Source organism: Panthera onca, chromosome B2 (assembly GCF_046562875.1).
Source record: "Panthera onca isolate mPanOnc1 chromosome B2, mPanOnc1 haplotype 2, whole genome shotgun sequence".
Lineage (NCBI taxonomy): Eukaryota > Metazoa > Chordata > Mammalia > Carnivora > Felidae > Panthera > Panthera onca.
The window spans coordinates 49,841,299-49,864,358 of NC_138343.1; the positions used below are offsets into that span (position 1 = coordinate 49,841,299).

General features: G+C 40.0%; 1 protein-coding gene across 1 annotated transcript in view; it reads left to right on the plus strand.

Moving 5' to 3' along the window:
• Positions 1 to 23,060, plus strand: part of EFHC1 (EF-hand domain containing 1) — a 67,504-nt gene extending 44,444 nt beyond the window's left edge. The window contains exons 10-11 of the mRNA XM_060615727.3: positions 21,208 to 21,418; positions 22,831 to 23,060. Coding sequence (XP_060471710.3) covers positions 21,208 to 21,418; positions 22,831 to 22,911 — 292 coding nt within the window. The 3' untranslated portion in view covers positions 22,912 to 23,060. The remainder of the gene's footprint in view (positions 1 to 21,207; positions 21,419 to 22,830) is intronic.

Below are 23,060 nucleotides of genomic sequence, written 5' to 3' on the forward strand. Positions count from 1 at the left end.
TCATGATCCCAGGGTTGTGGGATCAAGCCCCGCATCGGGCTGTCTGCATTGGCGGCTCGGAACCTGCTTGGGATGGTCTCTCTCAAAACTTGCCAAGACTAGGTTGAACAGTGCTTGCCTTGTTCAGAGCGAATGAGTGTCTTTTCTATGCCCTGGCAGATTGTCATAGTCCTTTCTAATTTTGGATCAGCTTTCAACATTACATTATTTTCACTTTCAATGTGGCAAAGTATCTCCTCCTCTTCTTTTAATGACCATGAAGTACCTCTGAGAGTTCTTTTAATGGGAAGTTTCTCGCTGCATCTGGGAGATCCTTATCCTTCCTGAGCACCCAGTCTCCACATTTGGGCCTTGGGCTGCCTGTCCCGTCTGTGCACTCGTTGAGAGTCACCAATGGTGGTGGTGGCCATTTTCCTGGTCAGCTACTTCTGTACCTCCATTATGTTAGATTCCAGGTTTACTTCCAGTGTTAGAACTTTCTGTTGTCTTTGCTTCACTTCCACTTTTCTTGGCCCATTTCCTTTTCAGTGATACATTTCAGATATACATTTTGCCATCTATGTGTGAGCAGAAAAATAGATACCCAGTGGCCAGTCACTGACAGACTTTGAAAAAAGTGCAATGATGGTCACCGATCGATGTGCATGTGTTGTTTGTGTGGTGATTAGTACATTGACCAGCCTGACAGTGAGTTTGTGCTTTGTGCAGTTCCTCACAGTCAATACACTGTGGTCACTGAAATTTGAACCATGTTGTTAAGGGACTGGGTCATTTAACTCAACAGTGGCAACTGAAATTCATGCATATCTGAACCTTGCAAAGGGAGAGCCTACTATATGTCAAGGAAGACAGAATGATTCATTGTGTCAAATGGGGATGTAGCAATGTAGGGGGATCCAAGTGGGAGTTTCAGTAGAATGGGAAGGGCAGGAGAACCTGATGGGAGGGGATATAAGAGAGAATGGGAGGAGAGGAATTTGAGACCCTAGAATTATAGACAACTCTTCTGAGGAAGTTTGCTGTAAAGGGGAGGAAACCTGGGCAGTCAGAGGAACTAGAGTCAACAGGGAAGGTTTTTGTTTATTTTTAAGATAAAATAAATAACAGCCTATTTGTACATAAATGGGAATGAGTTTGCAGAAAGGGAAACTGACAAATGTGTGAGTGGGGAGCTTTGTGGAGAATGGGCCGGAGGATGGGACTTGGTACCTGGTGGAGACAGAAGCACCAAGCATTCATCTCTGGCACTTGTTCTCAAACTTTCTGGTCTCAGAGCACCTGTATGCTGCTAAAAATTAGTGAGGACCACAAAGAGTTTTTGTTCGTGTGGTTTTCATCTATTGATATTCACCATATTGAAAATTATATCTGAGAAATTTTTAAATATTTATTAGTTTTTTAAAAAAATAATAAACCCATTTCATGTTAACACAGACAACAATATTTTATTAAAAGTAACTACATTTTCCAGAGGCACCTGTCAGTCAATTAAGTGTTTGACTCTTGGTTTTGGGTCGTGATCCCATGGTTTGTGGGATCAACCCCTGCATTGGGCTCTGTGCTGATAGCACGGAACCTCCTTGGGATTCTCTCTCTTTGCCTCTCCCCTGTGCATGATTCTCTCTCTCTCTCTCTCTCTCTCTCTCTCTCAAAGTAAATAATTTTTTTAATGACTATATTTTCCAAACAGAAAAATAGAAGAGTGGCATTGTTTTACATTTCTGCAAATCTCTTTAATGTGTGACTTTATTAATAGACGACAGCTGGGTTTTCATCTGCTTCTGTATTCAGACTGCTGTGTTACCATTGGTCATGTAATCTTTGGAAAACTCCATTGTGCATTTGTGAGAAAACAAAAGTTAAAAAGCAAATAATACTGGTTTAGTAGTATTATGAGAATAGAGCTTCCAGGAGTCCTGGGATTACTCTTTGAAACCTTGATCTATGGCAGTAGGTAGGAAGACGGACAGTGTGGGTGCAGCATCTGGAAGGTGGGTGAATATGGTTGAGGGGCCCTTCTCAGTGTGCCATTTTCAGAGCAGTCATGTCACAGGAAGAGTAAGGATGGGGACATGTTGGAGGTTTCGGGAGAGAGGAGAAGCTGTGAAATGCACCATTCTATTGACTATATTGATAAAATAAATATAAAAATAAAATGAAAATAAATGCATAGCATTATTTGATCTAAGAAATGAACTGGCAATTATAATTGTTATTCACCATCAATCAAATAATGCATCTTACTTCTGGAGTTGTAAAAAATGTGAAACAAACGTCACAGGCCTAATGAAAGACAACAGCTGTCTAGGAAAGCGGGAGGGTGCATGGACTGGACAAGCACTGTTTGATGACTGGGCAGCATTAAGGGCTGAGGAGAGATTCGTGGTCATCTATCTAATTCAAGTACTTCTCAGAAGTTTTTTCTGTAATTTCCCTTTATCTGTGCAAATACCAGCAACACTGGAAGGCTTCTTGCTTTGGCATACTATCAGGAGAATCTTTTTTTTTTTTTTTTTTTCTGAGAAAAAGATAATGTGTGGCCCTTAGGATAAGATACCAATGAAAATAAAAAGAAATTCAAGTTCTGGGTTAAGAGTTCCATTGCTATCCCTGTTTTGACCCTCATCTTCCCTCTCTTCTATTGTAATGGGCCAGAAAATGCTTGAAGGTGATATGAAGCCAGGCATCGCATCTTCCCTGTCTTCTATCCGTTCTGTCTTTGGCTCCTAACTCCTCCCATCTGGGAAAGAACCCACTCTAAGGGGATACAAATCCTTTATTTGACTAATCATCACCAAGAATAATGAAAGGGGATCTCGAGTACTTGTCAGACCTGAGTACTTCTTGTGTCAAGTGTCAATCATAGCATGATAAAATTAGGAGTTAGCCTTTTTTTTTTTTTTTAAGTTTATTTTGAGAGAGCGTGAGCTGGGTAGAGGCAGAGAGAAAGGGAGAGAGAGATCCCAAGCAGGCTCTCTGTGGGGCTTGATCTCAAACTGTGAGATCATGACCTGAGTTGGTATCAAGGGCTGGACGCTCAACAGTCTGAGCCACCCAGGCACCCTTGGTTAGCCATTTGCTTTCTCAGAGCCAGAAAATTAAAAAGTGCACAGGGAATTACTGACTTTATCTGAAGCTTTTTTTGGGTTTTGGGTCCTTGCTGCAAAAACAAATGCTCATAAATCCACCCCTCTACAGGAAATCTCCATGCATTTATATATTATCAATTAGCATCCCCATTTGTGCTCTTCATTTTCAAGAGGACACTCCTCCCCTGCTCACTGTGATCTTTTTCATCCTTTTTCACTTCCAGCCACGTTTCCTATACAGACATGATCAAATATTCTCTCTCTCTCTCTTTTTTTTTCTTTCTGTTTTTTTTTGTACCCCAAGCTCTTCCATATTCACTTTGCAGTTGGTCTCAAATATGAGGCCAAATGATGCAAGGTAAGTTCAATTTTCCCATTCTTCACCTTAGAAAGTTTCCAAGCTGTCATTCATCTTCTCTTTACCTTCTTGTCAAAGATAAGTAGCTCCCATTTCTCCAAGTTTATTTCTTTTGTTTTGGGTATGTAACCACCTCCTTTCTGACTGCTTCAGAATCCATGCTTCATAAGTTGCTTTCTTGAAGGTCGTCAATTATTTCCATATCTAATGGTCTTTTCTCATTTATTCATCAACTCAACAGATATCTGAGCTTGCGTGCTGTGCCAGACCTTCATAAATGCTTAGGAAAATATATGACAGAGTAGGTAGTAAATAGATTAGGCTTTGTGGGCCATACCGTCTCTGTTGGAACCACTCAACTCTGCCCTTACAGAGTGATAGCTGTCATAGACAATGTGTAAATTAAGGTGTGGCTGTACACAAATTAGACTTTATTTAGAAGAACAGGCAGCAGGTTGGTGTTGAACTGTTGTAGTTTGCCAAGTCCCTGGTCTAGTGGTAAGCCTTGTTTGATCTACATGTAAGTTACTCTTTGCCATCACCCCTTCCTTTTTTAATTCCATTACCTTGTTTTATTTACTTAAACATTTTTTTTTACCATTTTATTTTTTTAATTTATATCCAAGTTAGCATATAGTGCAACAATGATATCAGGAGTAGATTCTTTTATGCCCCTTACCCATTTAGCCCATCCTCCCTCCCACAACTCCCCAGTAACCCTCAGTTTGTTCTCCATATTTATGAGTCTCTTCTGTTTTATCCCCCTCCCTGTTTTTATATTATTATTAGGTCCCTTCCCTTATATTCATCTGTTTTCTATCTTAAAGTCCTCATATAAGTGAAGTCAGATGATATTTGTCTTTCTCTAATTTCATTTAGCACATTACCCTCTAGTTCCATTCATGTACTTGCAAATGTCAAGATTTCCTTCTTTTTGATTGCCGAGTAATACTCCATTGTGTGTGTGTGTGTGTGTGTGTGTGTGTGTGTGTGTGTGTGTGTATACACATATATATATAGATATAGATATATGATATATATATATATATATTAAGCATTTTTTCATTTGTCAGTTGGCCATCTGGATGTCTTCTTTGGAGAAGTGTCTATTCATGTCTTCTGCCCATTTCTTCACTGGATTATTTGTTGTTTGGGTGTTGAGCTCGAGAAGTTCTTTATAGATTTTGGGTATTAACCCTTTATCTGATAGGTCATTTGCAAATATCTTCTCCCATAGTGTCGGTTGCCTTTTAGTGTTGCTGATTATTTCCTTCGCTTTTTATTTTGATGAGGTCCCAATTGTTTACTTTTGCTTTTGTTTCCCTTGCCTCCTGAGATGTGTTGAGTAAGGAATTGCTGCGGCCAAGGTCAAAGAGGTTTTTGCCTGCTTCCTCCTTGAGGATTTTTATGGCTTCCTGTCTTACATTTATTTAGGTCTTTCATCTATTTTGAGTTTATTTTTGTGTATGATATAAGAAAGTGGTCCAGGTTCATTTTACTGCATGTCACTGTCCAGTTTTTCCAGCACCATTTGCCGAAGAGACTATCTTTAAAATTTTTTAACATAGTGTTGTATTTGTTTCAAGTGTATAATAATATATTCACCTATTCTATACATTACTCAGTGTTTATCACAATAAGTGTACTCTTAATCCCCTTTACCTATTTCACCCATGCCCCCCACCTCCCCTCTGGTAACCAGTTCTCTAAATTTAAAAGTCATTTTTGGGTGTCTTTTTTTCTTTGTTCATTTGTTTTGTTAAATTCCACATATGAATGAAATAATATGGTGTTTGTCTCTTATTTCACTTAGCATTATACTCCCTAGCTCCATCCATGTTGTTGCAAATGGCAAAATTTCATTATTTTTTATGGCTGAGTAATATTCCATTGTGTGTGTGTATATGTGTGTGTATACCACACTTTCTTTATCCATTCATCTATCAATGGACACAATTTCCATGATTTGGCTGTTGTAAATAATTATGTAATAAACATAGGGGTGCATAAATCTTTTCAAATTCCTGTTTTCATATTCTTTGGGTAAATACCCAGAACTGGAGTTACTACATCATATGGTAATTCTTTTTTTAATTTTTTGAGAAAACTTCATACTGTATGTTGTCCACATGGCTGCACCAGTTTGCAGTCCCACCAACAGTGCATGAGTGTTCCTTTTTCTATACATCCTTGCCAATGCTTGTTGTTTCTTGGGTTTTTTATCTTAGCCATATTGATAGGTGTGAGGTGATATCTCATTATGGTTCTGATTTGCATTTCTCTCAAAAAAGATAATGAGTATCTTTTCATGTGTCTCTTGGACACATGGATATCTTCTTTGGACAAATGTTTGTTCATATCTTCTACCTATTTTTTTTTAACTTTTTTTTTTTTTTTTTTTACATTTTTGTTTATTTTTGAGAGACAGAGACAGAGCACATGTGGGGGAGAGGCAGAGAGAGAAAGAGACGCAGAATCAGAAGCAGGCTCCAGGCTCTGAGCTGTCAGCACAGATCCCGATGCGGGACTTGAACTCACAAACTGTGAGATCATTACCTGAGCTGAAGTTGGACACTTAACCAACTGAGCTTCCTGGGTGCCCCTCTCCTACCTATTTTTAATTAGATTATTTACTTTTTTTGGTGTTGACTTGTATAAGTTCTTTAGATGCTAACCCTTTATTGGGTGTGGCATTTACAAATCTCTTCTCCCATTTGGTAGGTTGTCTTTTAGTTTTGCCAATTGTGTGCTGTGCAGAAGCTTTTTTACTTTGATATAGTCTCAATAGTTAATTTTTGCTTTTGTTTCCCTTCCTTCAGGAGACTTATCTAGAAAAATGTTGCTATGGCTGATGTCAAAGAAATTACTGCCTATGCTCTCTTCTAGGATTTTTATGGTTTCAGGTCTCACATTTAGGTCTTTAACACATTTTGAGTTTTTTATTTTTTTTTTATTTTTCATGTAGCTATCCAGTTTTCCCAGCACCATTTATTGAAGAGATTATCTTTTTCACATTGCATATTCTTTTTTTGTAATGTTTATTTAATTTTGAGAGAGAGACATAGAGTGTGAGTGGGGGAGGGGCAGAAAGAGAGGGAGACACAGAATTTTGAAGCAGGCTCCAGGCTCTGAGCTGTCAGCACAGAGCCTGTTACGGGGCTCGAACCCATGAACCATGAGATCATGACCTGAGCTGAAGTCCGGCCCTTAACCAACTGACCCACCTAGGCACCCCCTGTGTATTCTTTTTTTTTTAAGTTATTTATTTTGAGAGAGAGAGTGAGCACAGGAGGGCAGAGAGAGGGAGAGAGAGAATCTCAAGCAGGCTCCATGCTGTCAGTGCAGAGCCTGATGCAGTGCTTGATCTCACAAACTGTGAGATCATGACCTGAGCCAAAATCAATAGTTGGATACTTAACTGACTGAACCACCCAGTTGCCCTCGTATTGTATATTCTTGTCTCCTTTGTCAAAGATTAATTGACCATGTTATTGTGGGTTTATTTCTGGGCTCTCTGTTCTGTTCCATTGATCTATGTGTCTATTTTTGTGCCAGTACCATACTGCTTTGATTATTACAGCTTTGTAGTATGTCTTGAAATCTGGGATTGTGATACCTCCAGTTTTGTTTTTCTTTTTTAAGATTTCTTTGGCTATTGGGGTCCTTTGTGGTTCCACACAGATTTTAGGAATATTCTACTTCTGTGAAAAATACTCTTGGTATTTTGATAGGGATTGCAATGTATAAATTTAGGGATAGGAATTTAAATGTATAAATTGCTTTGCGTAGTATGGACATTTTTAACAGTGTTTGTTCTCCCAGTCCACAAACATGGAATAGCTTTCCATTTGTTTGTGTCATCTTCAATTTCTTTCATCAGTGTTTTATAGTTTTTAGAGTACAGGTTCACCTCCTTGGTTAAGTTTATTCCTAGGTATTTTATTATTTTTGGTACAATTGTAAATGAACTATTTTCTTAATTTCTCTTTCAGCTACTTCATTATTAGTGTATAGAAATGCAGTGGATTTCTCTCTATTGATTTTGTATCCTGTGACCTTACCAAATTCATTTATCAGTTCTAGGGGTTTTTTGGTGGAGTCTTTGGGGTTTTCTATATCATGTCATCTGCACATAGTGACAGTTTTACTTCTTTCTTACCAATTTGGTTGCCATTTATTCTTTTCTCTTATTGCTGTGGCTAGGACTTTCAGTACTATGTTGAATAAAAGTGGTGACAGTGAACATCCTTGATCTTAGGGGAAAAGCTCTCAGTTCTTCACCATTGAGTATGATGTTAGTTGTGTGCTTTTCACATATGGCCTTTATTATGTTAAAGTATGTTCCCTCTATCTCTACTTTGTTGAGGGTTTTTGTCATGAGTTGATGTTGTATTTTATCATATGTTTTTACTGCATCTATTGAAATGATCACATAGTTTTTATCCTTTCTCTTACAGATGTAATGTATCTTGTCGATTTGTGTATATTGAATCAGCCTTGCATCCTGGGGCCTGCTTGATTGTGGTGAATTATTTTTTTAATGTATTGTTGGATTTGGTTTCCTAATACTTTGTTGAGGAATTTTGCATCTATGCTCATCAGAGATACTGGCCTGCTCTTTTTTTGTAATGTCTTTATCTGGTTTTGGTATCAGGGTAATGCTGGCCTCATAGAATGAATTTGACAGCTTTCCTTCCTGTTTTATTTCTTGGAATAGTTTGAGAACAATAGGTATTAAGTCTTTAAATATTTGGTAGAATTTACCTGTAAAGCCATCTGGCCCTCGACTTTTATTTGTTGGGAGTTTTTTTTGTAATTAAAATATTTTTTTAAACATTTATTCATTTTTGAGAGACAGAGGAGAAACAGAGCATGAGTGGGGCTGGGGCAGAAAGAGAAGGAGACACAGACTCGGAAGCAGGCTCCAGGCTCTGAGCTGTCAGCACAGAGCCCAACGCAGGGTTTGAACTCACAGACCATGCGATCATGAGCTGAGCTGCAGTCAGAACCTTAACGGACTGAATCACCCAGGCACCCGTTAGGAGTTTTTTGATTACTGATTCTATTTTATTGCTGGAAATCAGTCTGTTCAAATTTTCAGTTTCTTCCTGATTCAGTTTTGGGAGGTTATGTTTCTAGGAATTTGTCTTTTTCTTCTAGGCTGTCTAGTTTGTCAGAATATTATAAAAAACTATATACCTTTACAGTCCTTTGAATTTGTGTGGTGTCAATTATTTCTCATTTATGGTTTCAAGTTCTTTTTTTATTTTTTAAATTTTTTTATGAGTCTGGCTACAGGCTTGTCAATTTTGTTGGTCTTTTGAAAGAACCAGCTCCTGGTATCATTGTACTGTTCTATTGTTTTGGGTTTGTTTTGTTTTTTTGTTTTTTGGGTTTTTTTTTAGTTTCTATTTCGTTTATTTCTGCTCTAATCTTTATTGTTTACTTTTACTGGTTTGGGGTTTTGTTTGTTCTTCTTTTCCTAGGTATTTCTAGGTTAGTTTGATTATTTGAGGTTTCTCTTACTTCTTGAGGTAGGCCTATATTGCTATAATCTTTCCTCTTAGAACCACTTATGCTGCATCCTAAAGATATTGGACCATTGTTTTCATTCATCTCATGTATTTTTTATTTCCTCTTTGATTTCTTGGTTGACTCATTCATAGTAGCATGTTATTTAGCCTTCATGTATTTGTGTTCTTTCCAGACTTGTGTGTGTGCACGTGCATGCGCGCACACGCATGCGCAGTTGATTTCTAGCTTCATAGTGTTGTCACAAAAGATTCATGGTATGACTTCAGTCTTTTTTAATTTGTTGACACTAGTTTTGTGGCCTAATATATGGTCTATTCTGGAGAACATTCCATGTGCACTTGAAAAGAATGTGTAATCTGCTGTTTTAGGATGGAATGTTCTGAGTACTCTTAAATCATCTGGTCCAGTGTGTTATTCAAAACCACTGTTTCTTTGTTGATTTTCTGTTTGGATGATTTATCCATTGACGTAAGTGGGGTATTAAAGTCCCTTACTATTACTGCATTACTATCATTCACTTCCTCTATGTTTGTTATTAACTGCTTTATGTATTTGGGTACTCCCATATTAAGTGCACATATTTACAATTGTTATGTCTTCTTGTTGGATTGTTCCCTTTGTTTCAAAGTGTATTTTGTCTAAGTATTGTGACCCTGGCTTTCTTTTCACTGCCATTTGCATGATTAATGCTTTTCCGTCCCTTCACTTTCAATCTGCAGGTGTCTTTAGATCTGAAATGAGTCATATAGGCAACATATAGACGGTCTTGCTTTTTTATCCATTCCATAACCCTATGTCTTTTGATTGGAACATAGTCCATCTCTCTTCTCTCATAGTTTGCTGGCTTTCTTTAGTGATGTAGTTGGATTCATTTCTCTTCATTGTTTGAATATCTATTACCAGTTTTTGATTTGTGGCTACTATTAAGATTGTAACATCTTCTGCCTATAGCAGTCTATATTAAGTTGATGTTCACTTAAATTTGAAACCCATCCTAAAAGCACTAAATTTTTGCTCCTCTTCCCTTCATGACTAGATATATGGTGTCATAATTTACATCTTTTTATCTTTTTTTAATCCCTTGACTGATTTTATAGATATGCTTAATTTTACTTCTTTAGTGCTCCCTACTTTTCTTAATCCTTATGGGCTTTCACTTCCTTTCAAAGCATCCCGTGTAACATTTCTTGCAGGTCTGGTTTAGCTGCGATGAATTCTTTTCACTTTTGTTTGTCTGAAAAACTATTTATCACTCTTTCTATTATGAATGATAACCTTGCTGCATAGAGTATTCTTGACTGCAGGCTTTTTTCTTTCAGCACTTTGGCCTGCAAAATTTCTGCTAAAATATTAGCTGATAGCTTTTTAGGGGTTCCTTTGTATGTAACTAGTTTCTTTTCTCATGCTGCTTTTGAGAGTCTCTCTTTATCATTACTTTCTGCTATTTAAATTACTATGTGCCTAGGTGTGGACCTGTTTAGGTTGATTTTGTTGGGGCTCTCTGTGCCTCCTGGGTCTGGATTTCTGTTTCCTTCCCCAGATTCAGGAAGTTTTCAGCTCTTACTTCTTCAGGTACATTTTCTACCACGTTTTCTCTCTCTTCCCCTTCTGGAATCCCTATAATGTGAATGTTATTATTGTTTGATGGCGTTGTTGCATTCCCTTAATCTGTTTTTATTTTTTGTTATTCTTTTTTCTCTCTCCTGTTCAGCTTGATTGCTCTCCATTACTCTGTCCTTCAGGTCACTGATTCATTCTTCTGTTTCCTCAGGCCTAGTATTTGTTCCCTCTAAGTATATTTTTAATTTCAGTTAGTGAGTTCTTCATCTGTGATTAGTTCCTTTTTATGTTTTCTATCTCTTAGTCGAGGGTCTTACTGAAGTCATCCACTCAAGTTCAGTGAGTATCTTTATGAGCATGACTTCAGGTTCTCTCTCAGGCATATTACTTATCTCTGTTTTGTTTAGCTCTCTTGCTGTGATTTTGTCCTGTTGTTTCATTTGGAACATATTGTTCTGTCTCATTTTTTCTCTCTGTGTCTGTTTCTATGTGTTAGAAAAGTCAGCTACAACTCCTGCTCTTGAAAGTAGTGGCTTTAAGGGGGCGCCTGGGTGGCACAGTCGGTTAAGCGTCCGACTTCAGCCAGGTCACGATCTCGCGGTCCGTGAGTTCGAGCCCCGCGTCAGGCTCTGGGCTGATGGCTCGGAGCCTGGAGCCTGTTTCCGATTCTGTGTCTCCCTCTCTCTCTGCCCCTCCCCCGTTCATGCTCTGTCTCTCTCTGTCCCAAAAATAAATAAAAAAAAAAAACGTTGAAAAAAAAAAATTAAAAAAAAAAAAAAGTGGTTTGGGGCGCCTGGGTGGCGCAGTCGGTTAAGCGTCCGACTTCAGCCAGGTCACGATCTCACGGTCCGTGAGTTCGAGCCCTGCGTCAGGCTCTGGGCTGATGGCTCAGAGCCTGGAGCCTGTTTCCGATTCTGTGTCTCCCTCTCTCTCTGTCCCTCCCCCGTTCATGCTCTGTCTCTCTCTGTCGCAAAAATAAATAAACGTTGAAAAAAAAAAAAAAAAAAGAAAGTAGTGGCTTTATGAAGAAGAGGTCGTGGAGTGTCCTGCAGTGCTGTGTCCCCTGTTCACCAGAACCTGACGCTTCAGGGCTGTCTCCTATGTGGGTTGCACGGGCCCTCCTGTTATGGCTAAGCCGCATTTGCCTTCAGTCCAGTTGTCTGCAGTGGCTCTTTTTTCCCATTGTGGGCAATGGCAGTGTTTGGTCCCTGTGGTGTTAGTGAAAGTCTGGGGCCACCTGGGACTTGAGTTGAGTCAGACCAGGCATTTGCCAAGGCTGCAATAGCACTGAACTGTAGGGCACTCTTTCTGTGTTTTCCACTGAGAAGCTTTTGTTGGTGGGCAGGGTCTGCAGTCAGATTACGTGTCTGCCCCCAGTGCACTCAAATAGTGTGTGCAGTTATCTTCCCCTCTCCCTGGGGCAGAGTCACTTTGGAGTGGTGCTGGACTCTCTCAGGGCTTCTTGTGCACTGGCAGGCTGGTGGCACCACTTTGGATGGACTCCTGCCCAGGTCAGGCTGTAGGGAGCGGGTCCACAGAAGACCATGGGGGCAGGTTGTGCAGTGCCAGCAAAGTCCATGCTGGTCTTCTGTATAAGGGGACCTGCACCCAGCAGGGGGAGAACTCTCGCCTGATCCTGGATGGAGGAGGGGTATGTCATGTCCACAGGAGAACCTGCAAACAGAGTGCGCTGGTAGCAAGCTAGGTGGAGAGTCTTCATACTGCCCTGGTTCCCCCAGGTGTCCTTGTTGTCTAGGTGTGGGGGTAGGGGGGGATGGTACCTACTCTTTTGTTCTTAAAGAAGTCTGCCAAAGATCCCTGCCCCTCCAGCACACACTCTGAGATTAGTAAACAAATCTCTCTCCTCTATACCCCCAGGCTTTTTTTTTTTCTTCCCCAAACGTGCTTTTATGCTGTATCTTGGTGGGGCTGTTTGTTGTGCTGTCTCTTTAGGGACGTAGACTCAGTTTCCTATTGCCCTCCTGGCTCTCCCAGAGCCAAGCTGCTGATTTTTAAAGTTCCAGGTGTTAAGCCTTATTGATTGTTAAGCCTTTCTAGTGTTGAAAACCAAATGTTGTGGGGATTTTCATCTTCCCCACGTGAGTCCCCTTTGCCTGGGGTACCTCATGTAGGGTCTGCTTCTCTCTTCTGTCCACACTGCTGGAGTCCCTCCCTCCCATGGACAGTCTTGTGGGTCTGTTTGGCTGCTGACCATGTCTCTAACCTTCCTACCCTCTTTAATGTGGCCTCTTCTCTACATTTAGCTGTGGAGATCTATACTGCCACCCTTTGGGTCTTTTTTTGGGTTTACACTGGTGTGGGTGTTTTCTAGGTATATCCATAGGATGAGGTGAGCCCCTTTTTTTTTTTTTTTTTTTTTTTTAATTTTTTTTTTTTTCAACGTTTTTTTATTTTTATTTTTGGGACAGAGAGAGACAGAGCATGAACGGGGGAGGGGCAGAGAGAGAGGGAGACACAGAATCGGAAACAGCGGAAACAGGCTCCAGGCTCCGAGCCATCAGCCCAGAGCCTGACGCGGGGCTCGAACTCACGGACCGCGAGATCGTGACCTGGCTGAAGTCGGACGCTTAACCGACTGCGCCACCCAGGCGCCCCCTTTTTTGAAACCCTCTTATGAGTTCTAGAAAGTCAGAGTCTCTGATACCCCTGCTACTTCTGGAATTCTATTCTTTGTATCTTTTTGCTACTTTTTGTCTACTAGGTTGGTATTTCTCAAGGTCCTATTTTTGGTCCTCTTGTTTGCTTTTTCTAAAGCCTGACAATCTCCTCTCACCTCGTGGCACAGTGTCTAAACAAGTTGCTCTCCATCCCAACCACTCTCCTGACGCTAGTTCTAGATTCCTGTTGGCCTGTTCAGTGTGTCTTCATCCAGGTGAACCACAGCACCTCACAATTTGTACAACAAGAAAAAACGCCATTGTTGTTTCCAACTTTCTAGCACAACTGCTCTTCCTTCTTTCTGTGTGTGTCTCATAAAGTTGTGATAACAGTGTGTTGTAATAACATATGTAAAGTGCCAGCATAGTGTCTGCACACACAGGAGGCAAGCCATAAATGTTAATTGCCTGCTTTCTCTTAATCACATCAGTGTTCCATTTATCTTTGTTTGAAATCTTTGAGATTCTTTTGACCTCTTTTGTTTTGCACTATATTCAATAAGCTAAATTCTTTTATTCTATGATATGTCTTGCCTCTGACTTCTCCTTTTCATTCTCCCCACCATTTCCTAATCTAAAGCACTCAGTCAGTTAGGAGCTGCATTTGTCCACACATAACAACAACAAAAACAAATTTACATTAGCTTAACCTGTAACAGGACATCTGGAGGGAAGCACTCCAGAGCCCGTGTGGTGGCTTTGCAATGCCAACAGAGACTTGATGTTTTTTTCTCTCTTCTGAGACACCCTTAGCAAGTAGTAGCTTTAGTCCTCCTGCTTTTCACCCTGTGGCCACAAAATGAACGTTCTATCTCTAGCACTGCATTATAGTCCAGGCAGGAAGAAGGGGAAGGACAAAGGGTAAAAGACTGAACAGCCAATCTCACCACGTCTTTCCTGTTTTTAAAGGGCTTATCCAGGAGCCCCACCTAGCAAGTTCTGCTGACATCTCATTGTCTGGGCTGCATCACAGAGCCACTTTTTACTGCTGCTCCAAACAAAATAAAGGCTCTGTTAGGAAAGGGAGAGGGTGAATATTGAACAGGGGACCACTGATGTCTGCCATGCTCCCATCACTGCTTACCTAGGCCTCCACAGTACCTCCCAACTTATCTTCCCACATTCATTCTCTTTTTCCCTTAATCCACTTCACACACTATTACCAGACCAGTTTTCCTGGAACTAGGCTCCAAATTGATCATACTACTTCCCCCCTCCCCCAATTTTATTGAGGTATAAGTGTATATATTTAAAATCTACAACATGGTGATTTGATATACATTGTGAATGACTACCACAATCAAGTTAATTAACATATCCATCACCTTACATGGTTACCATTTATTTGTGTGTGTGTGTGTGTGTGTGTGTGTGTGTGTGTGTGTGTGGTGGGAATGTTGAAGATCTCGTAGCAAACAGCAAGTATACGGTACAGTATTATTGATAATAGTCACAATTAGACCTCCAGAACTTATTCGTCTTGTTATTGATTTTTTTTTTAACCCTTTGACCAACATCACCTTTCCCCCAGCCCCTGGTAACCACCTTCTACTCTGTTTCTATGAGTGTGACTTTTTTTAGATTCCACATATAAATGAGATTATACAGTATTTGTCTTTCTCTGGGTTATTTCACTAAGCACAATATCCTTCCAATTCATCCGTGTTGTCACCAAGGGCAGGATTTCCTTCTTTTTATGTCTGAATAATATTCTATTGGGCCATGTTTTTTATATATGTGTCACATTTTTAAAATCTATTCATCCATTGTTGGACACTTAGGTTATTTTCATATCTTGGCTATTGTGAATAATGCTGCAGTAAATATGGCACTGCAGATGTCTCCTTGAGGTCCTGATTTCTTTTCCCTCAGATACATATCCAGAAATGGGATTGCTAGATCCTGTGATAGTTCTATTTTTAATTTTTTGAGGCAATTCCATAACTTTTCCATAATGGCTGTACTAATTTACATTCCCAATGGGAATGTACAAGAGTTCCCTTTTCTCCACATCCTCTCCAAGTTGTTATCTCTTGTCTTTTCGATGATAACCATCTTAACAGGTGTTATATCTTATTGTGGTTTTGATTTACATTTCCCTCATAATTAGTGAGGTTGAGCACTTTCTCATGTGCCTCTTAGCATTTGTATATCCTTTTTGGGAAAATGTCTACCCAGGTCTTTTGCCCATGTTTTAACTGGATTGTTTGTTTATTTATTTATTTATTCATTCATTCATTTTTGCTATTGAGTTGTATGAGTTCCTTATATATTTTAGCTATCAATCCCTTATCAGATATATGGTTTGTGCCATGGTCTGAATGTTTTGTGTCCTCTCAGAATTTATATGTTGATACTAAAAAAAATTTTTTTAATGTTTATTTATTTTTGAGAGAGAAAGAGACAGACTGTGAGTGGGGAAGGGGCAGAGAGAGAGAGAGAGAGAGACAGAATCCGAAGCAAGCTCCAGACTCTGAGCTGTCAGTACAGAGCCTGATGTGGGGCTCGAATCCACAGACTGTGAGATCATGACCTGAGCCAGATCTGGAGGTTTAACCAACTGAGCCACCCAGGCGCCCCTATGTGTTGATATCTTGATCCATATTAAGAGTTCATGTGATGGTATTAAGAGGTAGGGCCTCTGGAAGGCGATTAGGTCATGAGAGTCCTATGGATGGGATTAGTGCTTATATAAAAGAGGCCCCAGAGAACTTGCTAGCCCCCTTATACCATGAGGACACAATGAGAAGATACTATCTCTGAACCAAAGAGAGAGCCTTCCCTAGCCACCATGTGGAATCTGTGGTGCCATGATCTTGGGCTTTTAGCCTCCATAATTGTGAGAAATAAATTTTGGTTGTTTATAAGCTACCTAGTCTCTGGTATTTTGTTATAGTACCCTGAGCAGACTAAGACAGCTTGTAAATATTTTCTCCCATTTCATAGATTGCCTTGTCATTTTGTTGATTATTCCTTTTGCTGTGCAAAAGCTTTTTAGTTTGAAATAGTTGTATTTGTTTTTACTTTTGTTGACTGTGCTTTTGGTGTCCTATCCAAAAAATCATTGCCAAAACCAATGTCAAAGAGCTTTCCTTTGTTTACTTCTAAGAGTTTTACAGTTCCAGGTCTTATGTTTAAGTCTTCAATCCATTTTGAATTAATTTTTGTTATCTTAAATCGAGATCCATTTTCATTCTTTTGCCTGTGGATACTCAGTTTTGCCAGCACCATTTATTAAAGAGACTGTCCTTTCTCCATTGTGTATTCTTGGCACCCTTGTCAAAGATTAGTTGACCATGTATGCGTGATTTTTATTCTTCATTCTGTTAATGTGGTATATCACATTTACTGACTTGTGTATGTTGCACCATCATTGCATAAAAAGGATAATTACCATTTGATCATGGTGTATGATCCTTTTAATGTGCTGTTTAATTTGGTTTGCTAGTGTTTTGTTGAAGATTTTTGCATCTATGTTCACCAAAGATATTGGTGTGTAATTTTCTTTAAGGGACTTTGACTGGCTTTGGTATCAGGGTAATAATGGCCTCATAAAATAAGTTTGGAAGTGTTTCCTTCTCCATATATATATATATATATATATATATATATATATATATATATATATATATATTTTTTTTTTTTTTTTTTTTTGGAGAGTTTGAGAAGGACTGGTATTAATTTTTCTTTCCTTTAATTTTCATTTAATTTTTTTAATTTACATCCTAGTTAGCATATAGTGCAACAATGATTTCAGGAGTAGATTCCTTAATGCCCCTTACCCATTTAGCCCATCCTCACTCCCATAACCCCTCCAGTAACCCTCTGTTTGTTCTCCATATTTAAGAGTCTCTTATGTTTTGGCCCCCCTCCCTGTTTTTATATTATTTTTGCTTCCCTTCCCTTATGTTCATCTGTTTTCTATCTTAAAGTCCTCATATGAGTGAAGTCAGATGATATTTATCTTTCTCCGACTAGTTTCACTTAGCATAATACCCTCTGGTTCCACCCACGTAGTTGCAAATGGCAAGATTTCATTCTTTCTGATTGCCGAGTAATACTCCATTGTATGTATGTGTATGTGTGTGTGTGTGTGTTTATATATACATATATACATATATATATATATATATATATATACACACACACATATATACATGTATACATGTATACATATATATATATACTTAAAAACAAAGTTCTAAAGTTCTTAGTCTGAACTTTCCAGGTTCCACCAAGAACCTTCATAGTGTGTCTCCAAATGACCATTGAACTTCGAGTTCCAGCTTACCTTTCCACACACACTGCACTCCAGACAAACAGGTTTATTATACCAACCTCTGGCATTCCTTTCTTCATGCCTTTTCTCAGGCTCTTCCCATTGTCTGAAGTTCCTTTATTTCGTTCAGCAGGTCCAAGCCCTCACATCCTTCAAGACCATCTCCCAGTTCAGCCCTTGGTGATCCTCTCAGGCTTTGTACCTCCCCTACATGACCCCTAATGGTCATTTTCTCCCTTCTGTGAGCGACTTTATTCATTTATTTTTTTTACATTTTATTTATTTTTTTGAGACAGAGAGAGACAGAGCATGAGCAAGGGAGGGTCAGAGAGAGAGGGAGACACAGAATCCGAAACAGGCTCCAGGCTCTGAGCTGTCAGCCCAGAGCCCGGTGCAGGTCTCGAATCCACGGACCGTGAGATCATGACCTGAGCCGAAGTCAGATGCCCAAACTACTGAGCCACCCAGGCGCCCCTGTGAGCGACTTTAAAGTCCATGTCTTAATTCCCTTCTGGAGAGCAGGGATCCTTACTAGAAACTGGTTCCTTGTCGTACTCAGCCAAACATGTTCAATAAATAGTTGTTAGATGAGTGACTATTTCTACTAGGACTGTGAAAAGAACTTTGTTCAAAGCTGACATTTGTGTGCACTTGCTATGTCAGGTACTAAGTGCTTTATATGTAATAGTTCATTTAATTCTCAAAGCAATCTTTATGAGGTGGCTTCCTTTCAAACTCCCCTATGACAGATAATGAAATTGAGGCATAGAGCAGTTAGGTAATCTACTTAAGATCATGCAGGCTTTAAGTGGTAAAACAGCTATTGAACCAGTCAGATTCTAGAGCTCATGCTCTTACTACAATTTCTTCTCTCTCACCAGAGAAAAGCACCAAAAAATCGAGGAGGTTGTTACTCAGCTCCCTGACCACTCTAAGGTCTCTAGGCAAGGGGCTGCCTGCCCTGGAAGTGAGTTTACCACTGGGGCCGAGGGGAGACATTCGATCATGGATCAAGAGCTAAAGTCAGGCTAAGGGGTTGACGCTGAACCTTTGCAGTCAAAATGGCCACACTTTAAAGTTCTGACAAATCATAGAGTTGCCCACTGCTCTCCACCCTGCCCCCAAATATAAGAAAGAACAAAACTGCAGTCTCTTTGCTGTTGAAGAAAATATGTGAATTCCATTTATTTCTTTCTTGCTAAGTAGAGGGCTTTGCCAGGTTGCCCCTAGGAAAATAGTCTAAGAGTGGAATGAAAACCATGACGTCTTTTTTTTACCTATGGGAGATTAATCGCCCCATAAAACTCATGTTTGCTTTTGTGGAAAGAAAAAGAAGGGCATCGGAGGGGTTGGCACAGAGTTTGCACCTCGTGTGCTGGGAACCCAGCCACCTCTCTCAGTCGGCGGTCCCCATTAAGGATGACCATTTGGCCCCTGTGTTCCCTTGTTAACATGTGGAACAATGTTGCAGCTGTCCTAGAGAAGGGGCCCTGTTTTGGGCCCCTCAATAATGTAGGGGCTAGAACTCTCACTAGCTCTGTCGTAAACAGCACCACCTGTGGCAAGCTCTGTTTGAATTTACTCCAGCATACTCAAAGGCAGCAGATGCCATCGACATTTTCCCTATTGTATGAAGCAGTATTAAACATCTGGCCCCTTCAGGGAAGGGAGGGTTATCTTCTCTTTCCCAAAATGAATGGATGATCACATTTCAAATATATATGCTCTATGGCTCTAACTCCTGGGAAGATATGGAAGATTGAGGTTTCACTGCTTTCTGCCACTAAAATAGTGCCCAGGCAATCATTCATAATTTAGTATATATGACTGGAGGTGTACCCACCAGGTAAATATATTCTGCTTCAATAATGCCAGACAGCATTTAGATACTAGAGATTTTCATCATTGCAATTTATATTGTTTTTGTCTTACTATAAAGGTAACACATGCCCATAATAAATAACATTCACGGAGTAAAAATTTAGGAAATAGAAATAAAAATATTCCTTAAAATCCCATAACCCAGAGATGATTACTTCCAATATTGCTTTAATATGCATATAAAGTGGAGTAATCCTGTAATATTTAATTAGCTTTTTGCATATCATGAACATTTCTGATACGAAATATTTTATGGAGCATTGATAATTTTTAGAGTAGGTATTATATTCACATGAGTTATATATCATATGATATAATGAGTTATATATAATGTAATATCTAATTGACATGAGTTATATGTTATATATAATATATATATTTGAAGGACAAATGAAAAGTTTTATTCCTGCCCCATCTTCCATCCACCTGCTTGTTACCCTCCATTCTCCATAGCTAACTACCTACTTCATTGGTTTTAAAATCTCTTCCCAGAGTTTCTTTGCACAATGTAAGCGGATTTAATTGTATGTTCTTATTCCCCTCACAACTTTGATGCAAAATGTAGCCTTCTGTATACACTTTTACACATTGATTTTCTCACCCATCTGTCTATTCTTTCTGCAACATTGTCCATGCCACATGAGTTTTATATTGCCTGATTGTTTGGGGGATATTGTTTAACCAATTCCTGATTTTTGAACAATCTTTTTAGACATTTAGGCTGTCTCAAAACTGCTTTATTAGATGTATCCTTGTATACAACTCATGATTATTTCCTTAGGATAAATTATTTGAAATTCTTTGCTGGGCTTTTGCTTCATGTTTTCTAAATTGTCCCTGAAAGGCTGTAGCACTTTATGCCTTCCCCAGCAAGGGTCGCCAGTGGTTCAAAAGGGAATGAAGTTAACAGAGGCCATTTGGAACAGTGAACCTTTTGACTATCCTATGCAGAAGGAAATAGGAACAGGAAAGCCATGGTAGACTGGTACTGTGATGGTGTGGAGGGGGAGGGTAGGTGAGAGGTGGTGGGCATCCTTGAAAGAATATGTCAGAACCCGAGTGAGATGTCTGTTCTGGTCCTGCCTCTGACATGACATCTGGGTCTTCAAGTCTGTTTTTTCATCATTGAGAAAGGGTTTCTGAGTTTATTGCGGTCTCATTTTATCCCAAAATGCCTTTATAAAGATGAAATGTCTTTTCCAGCTCTAAAAGTCTTTATTTGTGTAATGGTACCTTTGTGTTCAAAGGAAATGAATTGGGCTTCTGCTTATCCTGGTTGTGGTTTGAAAGGATAGACCGCCTTCTTTCTAATGCTCTGTGTTACTCATCTCTCATTTCAGTAAATGCTAAGCCTAAACTTCTCAATCCACTACATGTCACAAAATTCAGAATGAACTGGAGAGGGAATGTTAAAAGTACAACAGATTGCTGACTGTGTGTAATTTTTTTTAAATTCCCTTAGTTTTAGATGAGATAACAGACCATGTAGACCTGCATCAGCATTAAGCAGCAGCAGATGATTCGCGCAAACACCGAGCTTGGGGAGGCTGCCACAGTGGGAGATTTGGCTCTTTGTGGTGCAGTGATTTAACAGGTGGCAGCCAGGGAGGCTGGGCTTCAGTTCAGAAACCCCCTAATCAGGCCTTCCTGTGGGGGTCAGTCATCAGCCAGCCCCTGCAGGCAAGCATTCCGTTATTGGCCAGCTAAGTGTCCAAGCCGCTTGCCATTAGAAGCTTCCCCCACTTCGCCAAATGAGAACTTTGGTCACTGAGATGAGACCGGTCAAGTATAAATAAGATGCCAGGCATTTCCTTCCTTTGTCTACAGCAAGCAAACTAAAGAGGATCCGGGTGAGCAAGAACTGGAAGCATTAATAGACACAATTCAGAAGCAACTGAAACATCATCCATGCAAAGACAACATTCGTGAAACATTTCAAATTTATGACAAGGAAGCTTCAGGATATGTGGACAAAGAAATGTTCTTTAAAATCTGTGACTCTCTCCACCTCCCAGTTGATGATTCTTTGATTAAGGAGGTCAGTATGAATTGCTCTTCTGGGTGACTGCAGAGGCTGAACACCGTTCATTCTCTCCCAAAGGCAATTGCATGCATATTTTGTTTTAATGGGAAACTTAAAGGTGTTCAAATCAGATCTCCTATTCAGTTCTGGTTATGGTGTTTCCCCTGGATTTTTGCATTGATGTTCTTTCCTAATGGCTGCAGCAGGGACTCTGTTTAAGTGGATAGGGGCTAGACAGCACAGGGTGGCTGATGAGTCATTTCTGGGCTGAAGGAGACTCCACAGAGGTGATCCTAGAGAGGCAGCCCCGAGGGGAGACTCAAAGGTAACTGGGTTGAGCAGAATGGTGGGCAGCCTGTGACACCCTTCATGGCGATGCTTACATTAGCCCAGCAGTCTAGCCATCATGGAAGAGGGCATGATCACTGCCAGGGGCAGTGACGTCTATTGGTAAGGGGTCACGCATGGCCAGATGCAAGTGGAGGAAGGACATGGCCAGTCTCCTTCTAGAATTTTCATAAGTGAGTAAAAGAAGGTGTTTTGTGCCTTTTTTCATTATAAATTCCCAGGAAGCTTGGGTCTCCCTGGAACTCAGAACAAAGTTTCTCCCACAATTGCCAAGGACTGTGACTTTTCATGGAGACTTCTCACTGATGAAAAACACTGAAGTGCTGTAGACCTTCTTAAAGATTTTTTAGCAAAAAGTGATGTTCAGAACTGAAGACTCACTTAGGGAAGGCTGTCTGTATGGTGCTGGAGGGGCTAGATCAGAGATGAGGATTTTTCATAAATCAGGACATTAGGGAGTACAGGAGACAGGAGAGAAGGTGTTCACCTGGGCAAATGCCCCTTTGGCTTCCCAAATCTCAGAGTGATAGTGTGCCCAGCTTTTAAGTCATGTGTGCCATCCATGACCTAGCGAAGAGAGGAACTGCAGTCAGTGGGAAGGGGGGGGGGGGGAGGTGTGGGCGGCATGGGTTTGCACATTTTGTAAAGGTGACCACAGCAAATCTAGAAGTCTACCATCACCCACAGCTGCATTTCAGGGGACCTGGTTTGAGCAGTGATGTAACTGGATTCTTTTGTTAGGCGATGATAATAGCAGCTTGCTATTTTAAGAGTTTTACTCTGTGCAGGCTGGGTGGACAAAGCTCGTATTTGAATATAAAAATAATTAAAAGTGCTTTGGAAATGGCAATGTGCTTACAAATGTTAGTCCTGAAATCCCAGGCAGGCCTTTTATTCCATCTGAGCTTCAATTTCATAAAGTTTAAGATGGGCATAACATCTGAGCTACCTGGCAGGTTCGCAGGACCATTTTGGAATCCTCTGATACAAACTCTGACCTGGTTTACAAAGGCTGAGGATTGTTATTAACAAGCGTACCCCGCAGCTCTGCCTCACTTGCTCTCTGCTCTCTCCTGCAGTTGATCAGGGTGTGCTCTCACGGAGAAGACAAGATTAACTACTCTAACTTTGTTCGTGCTTTTTCAAACGGACCTGGCTGATGAGAGAATGTGGTATCGTTTGGAGGTTGGACCTACATTTTGAAACACCTTCTACTTTTCAGAGAGGCATTTACAGAACTCTTAAAATATAGGAACCAAAAAAACATAACTTTAATACTAAAGTCTAAATTAAATTGGATCTTTAAAGA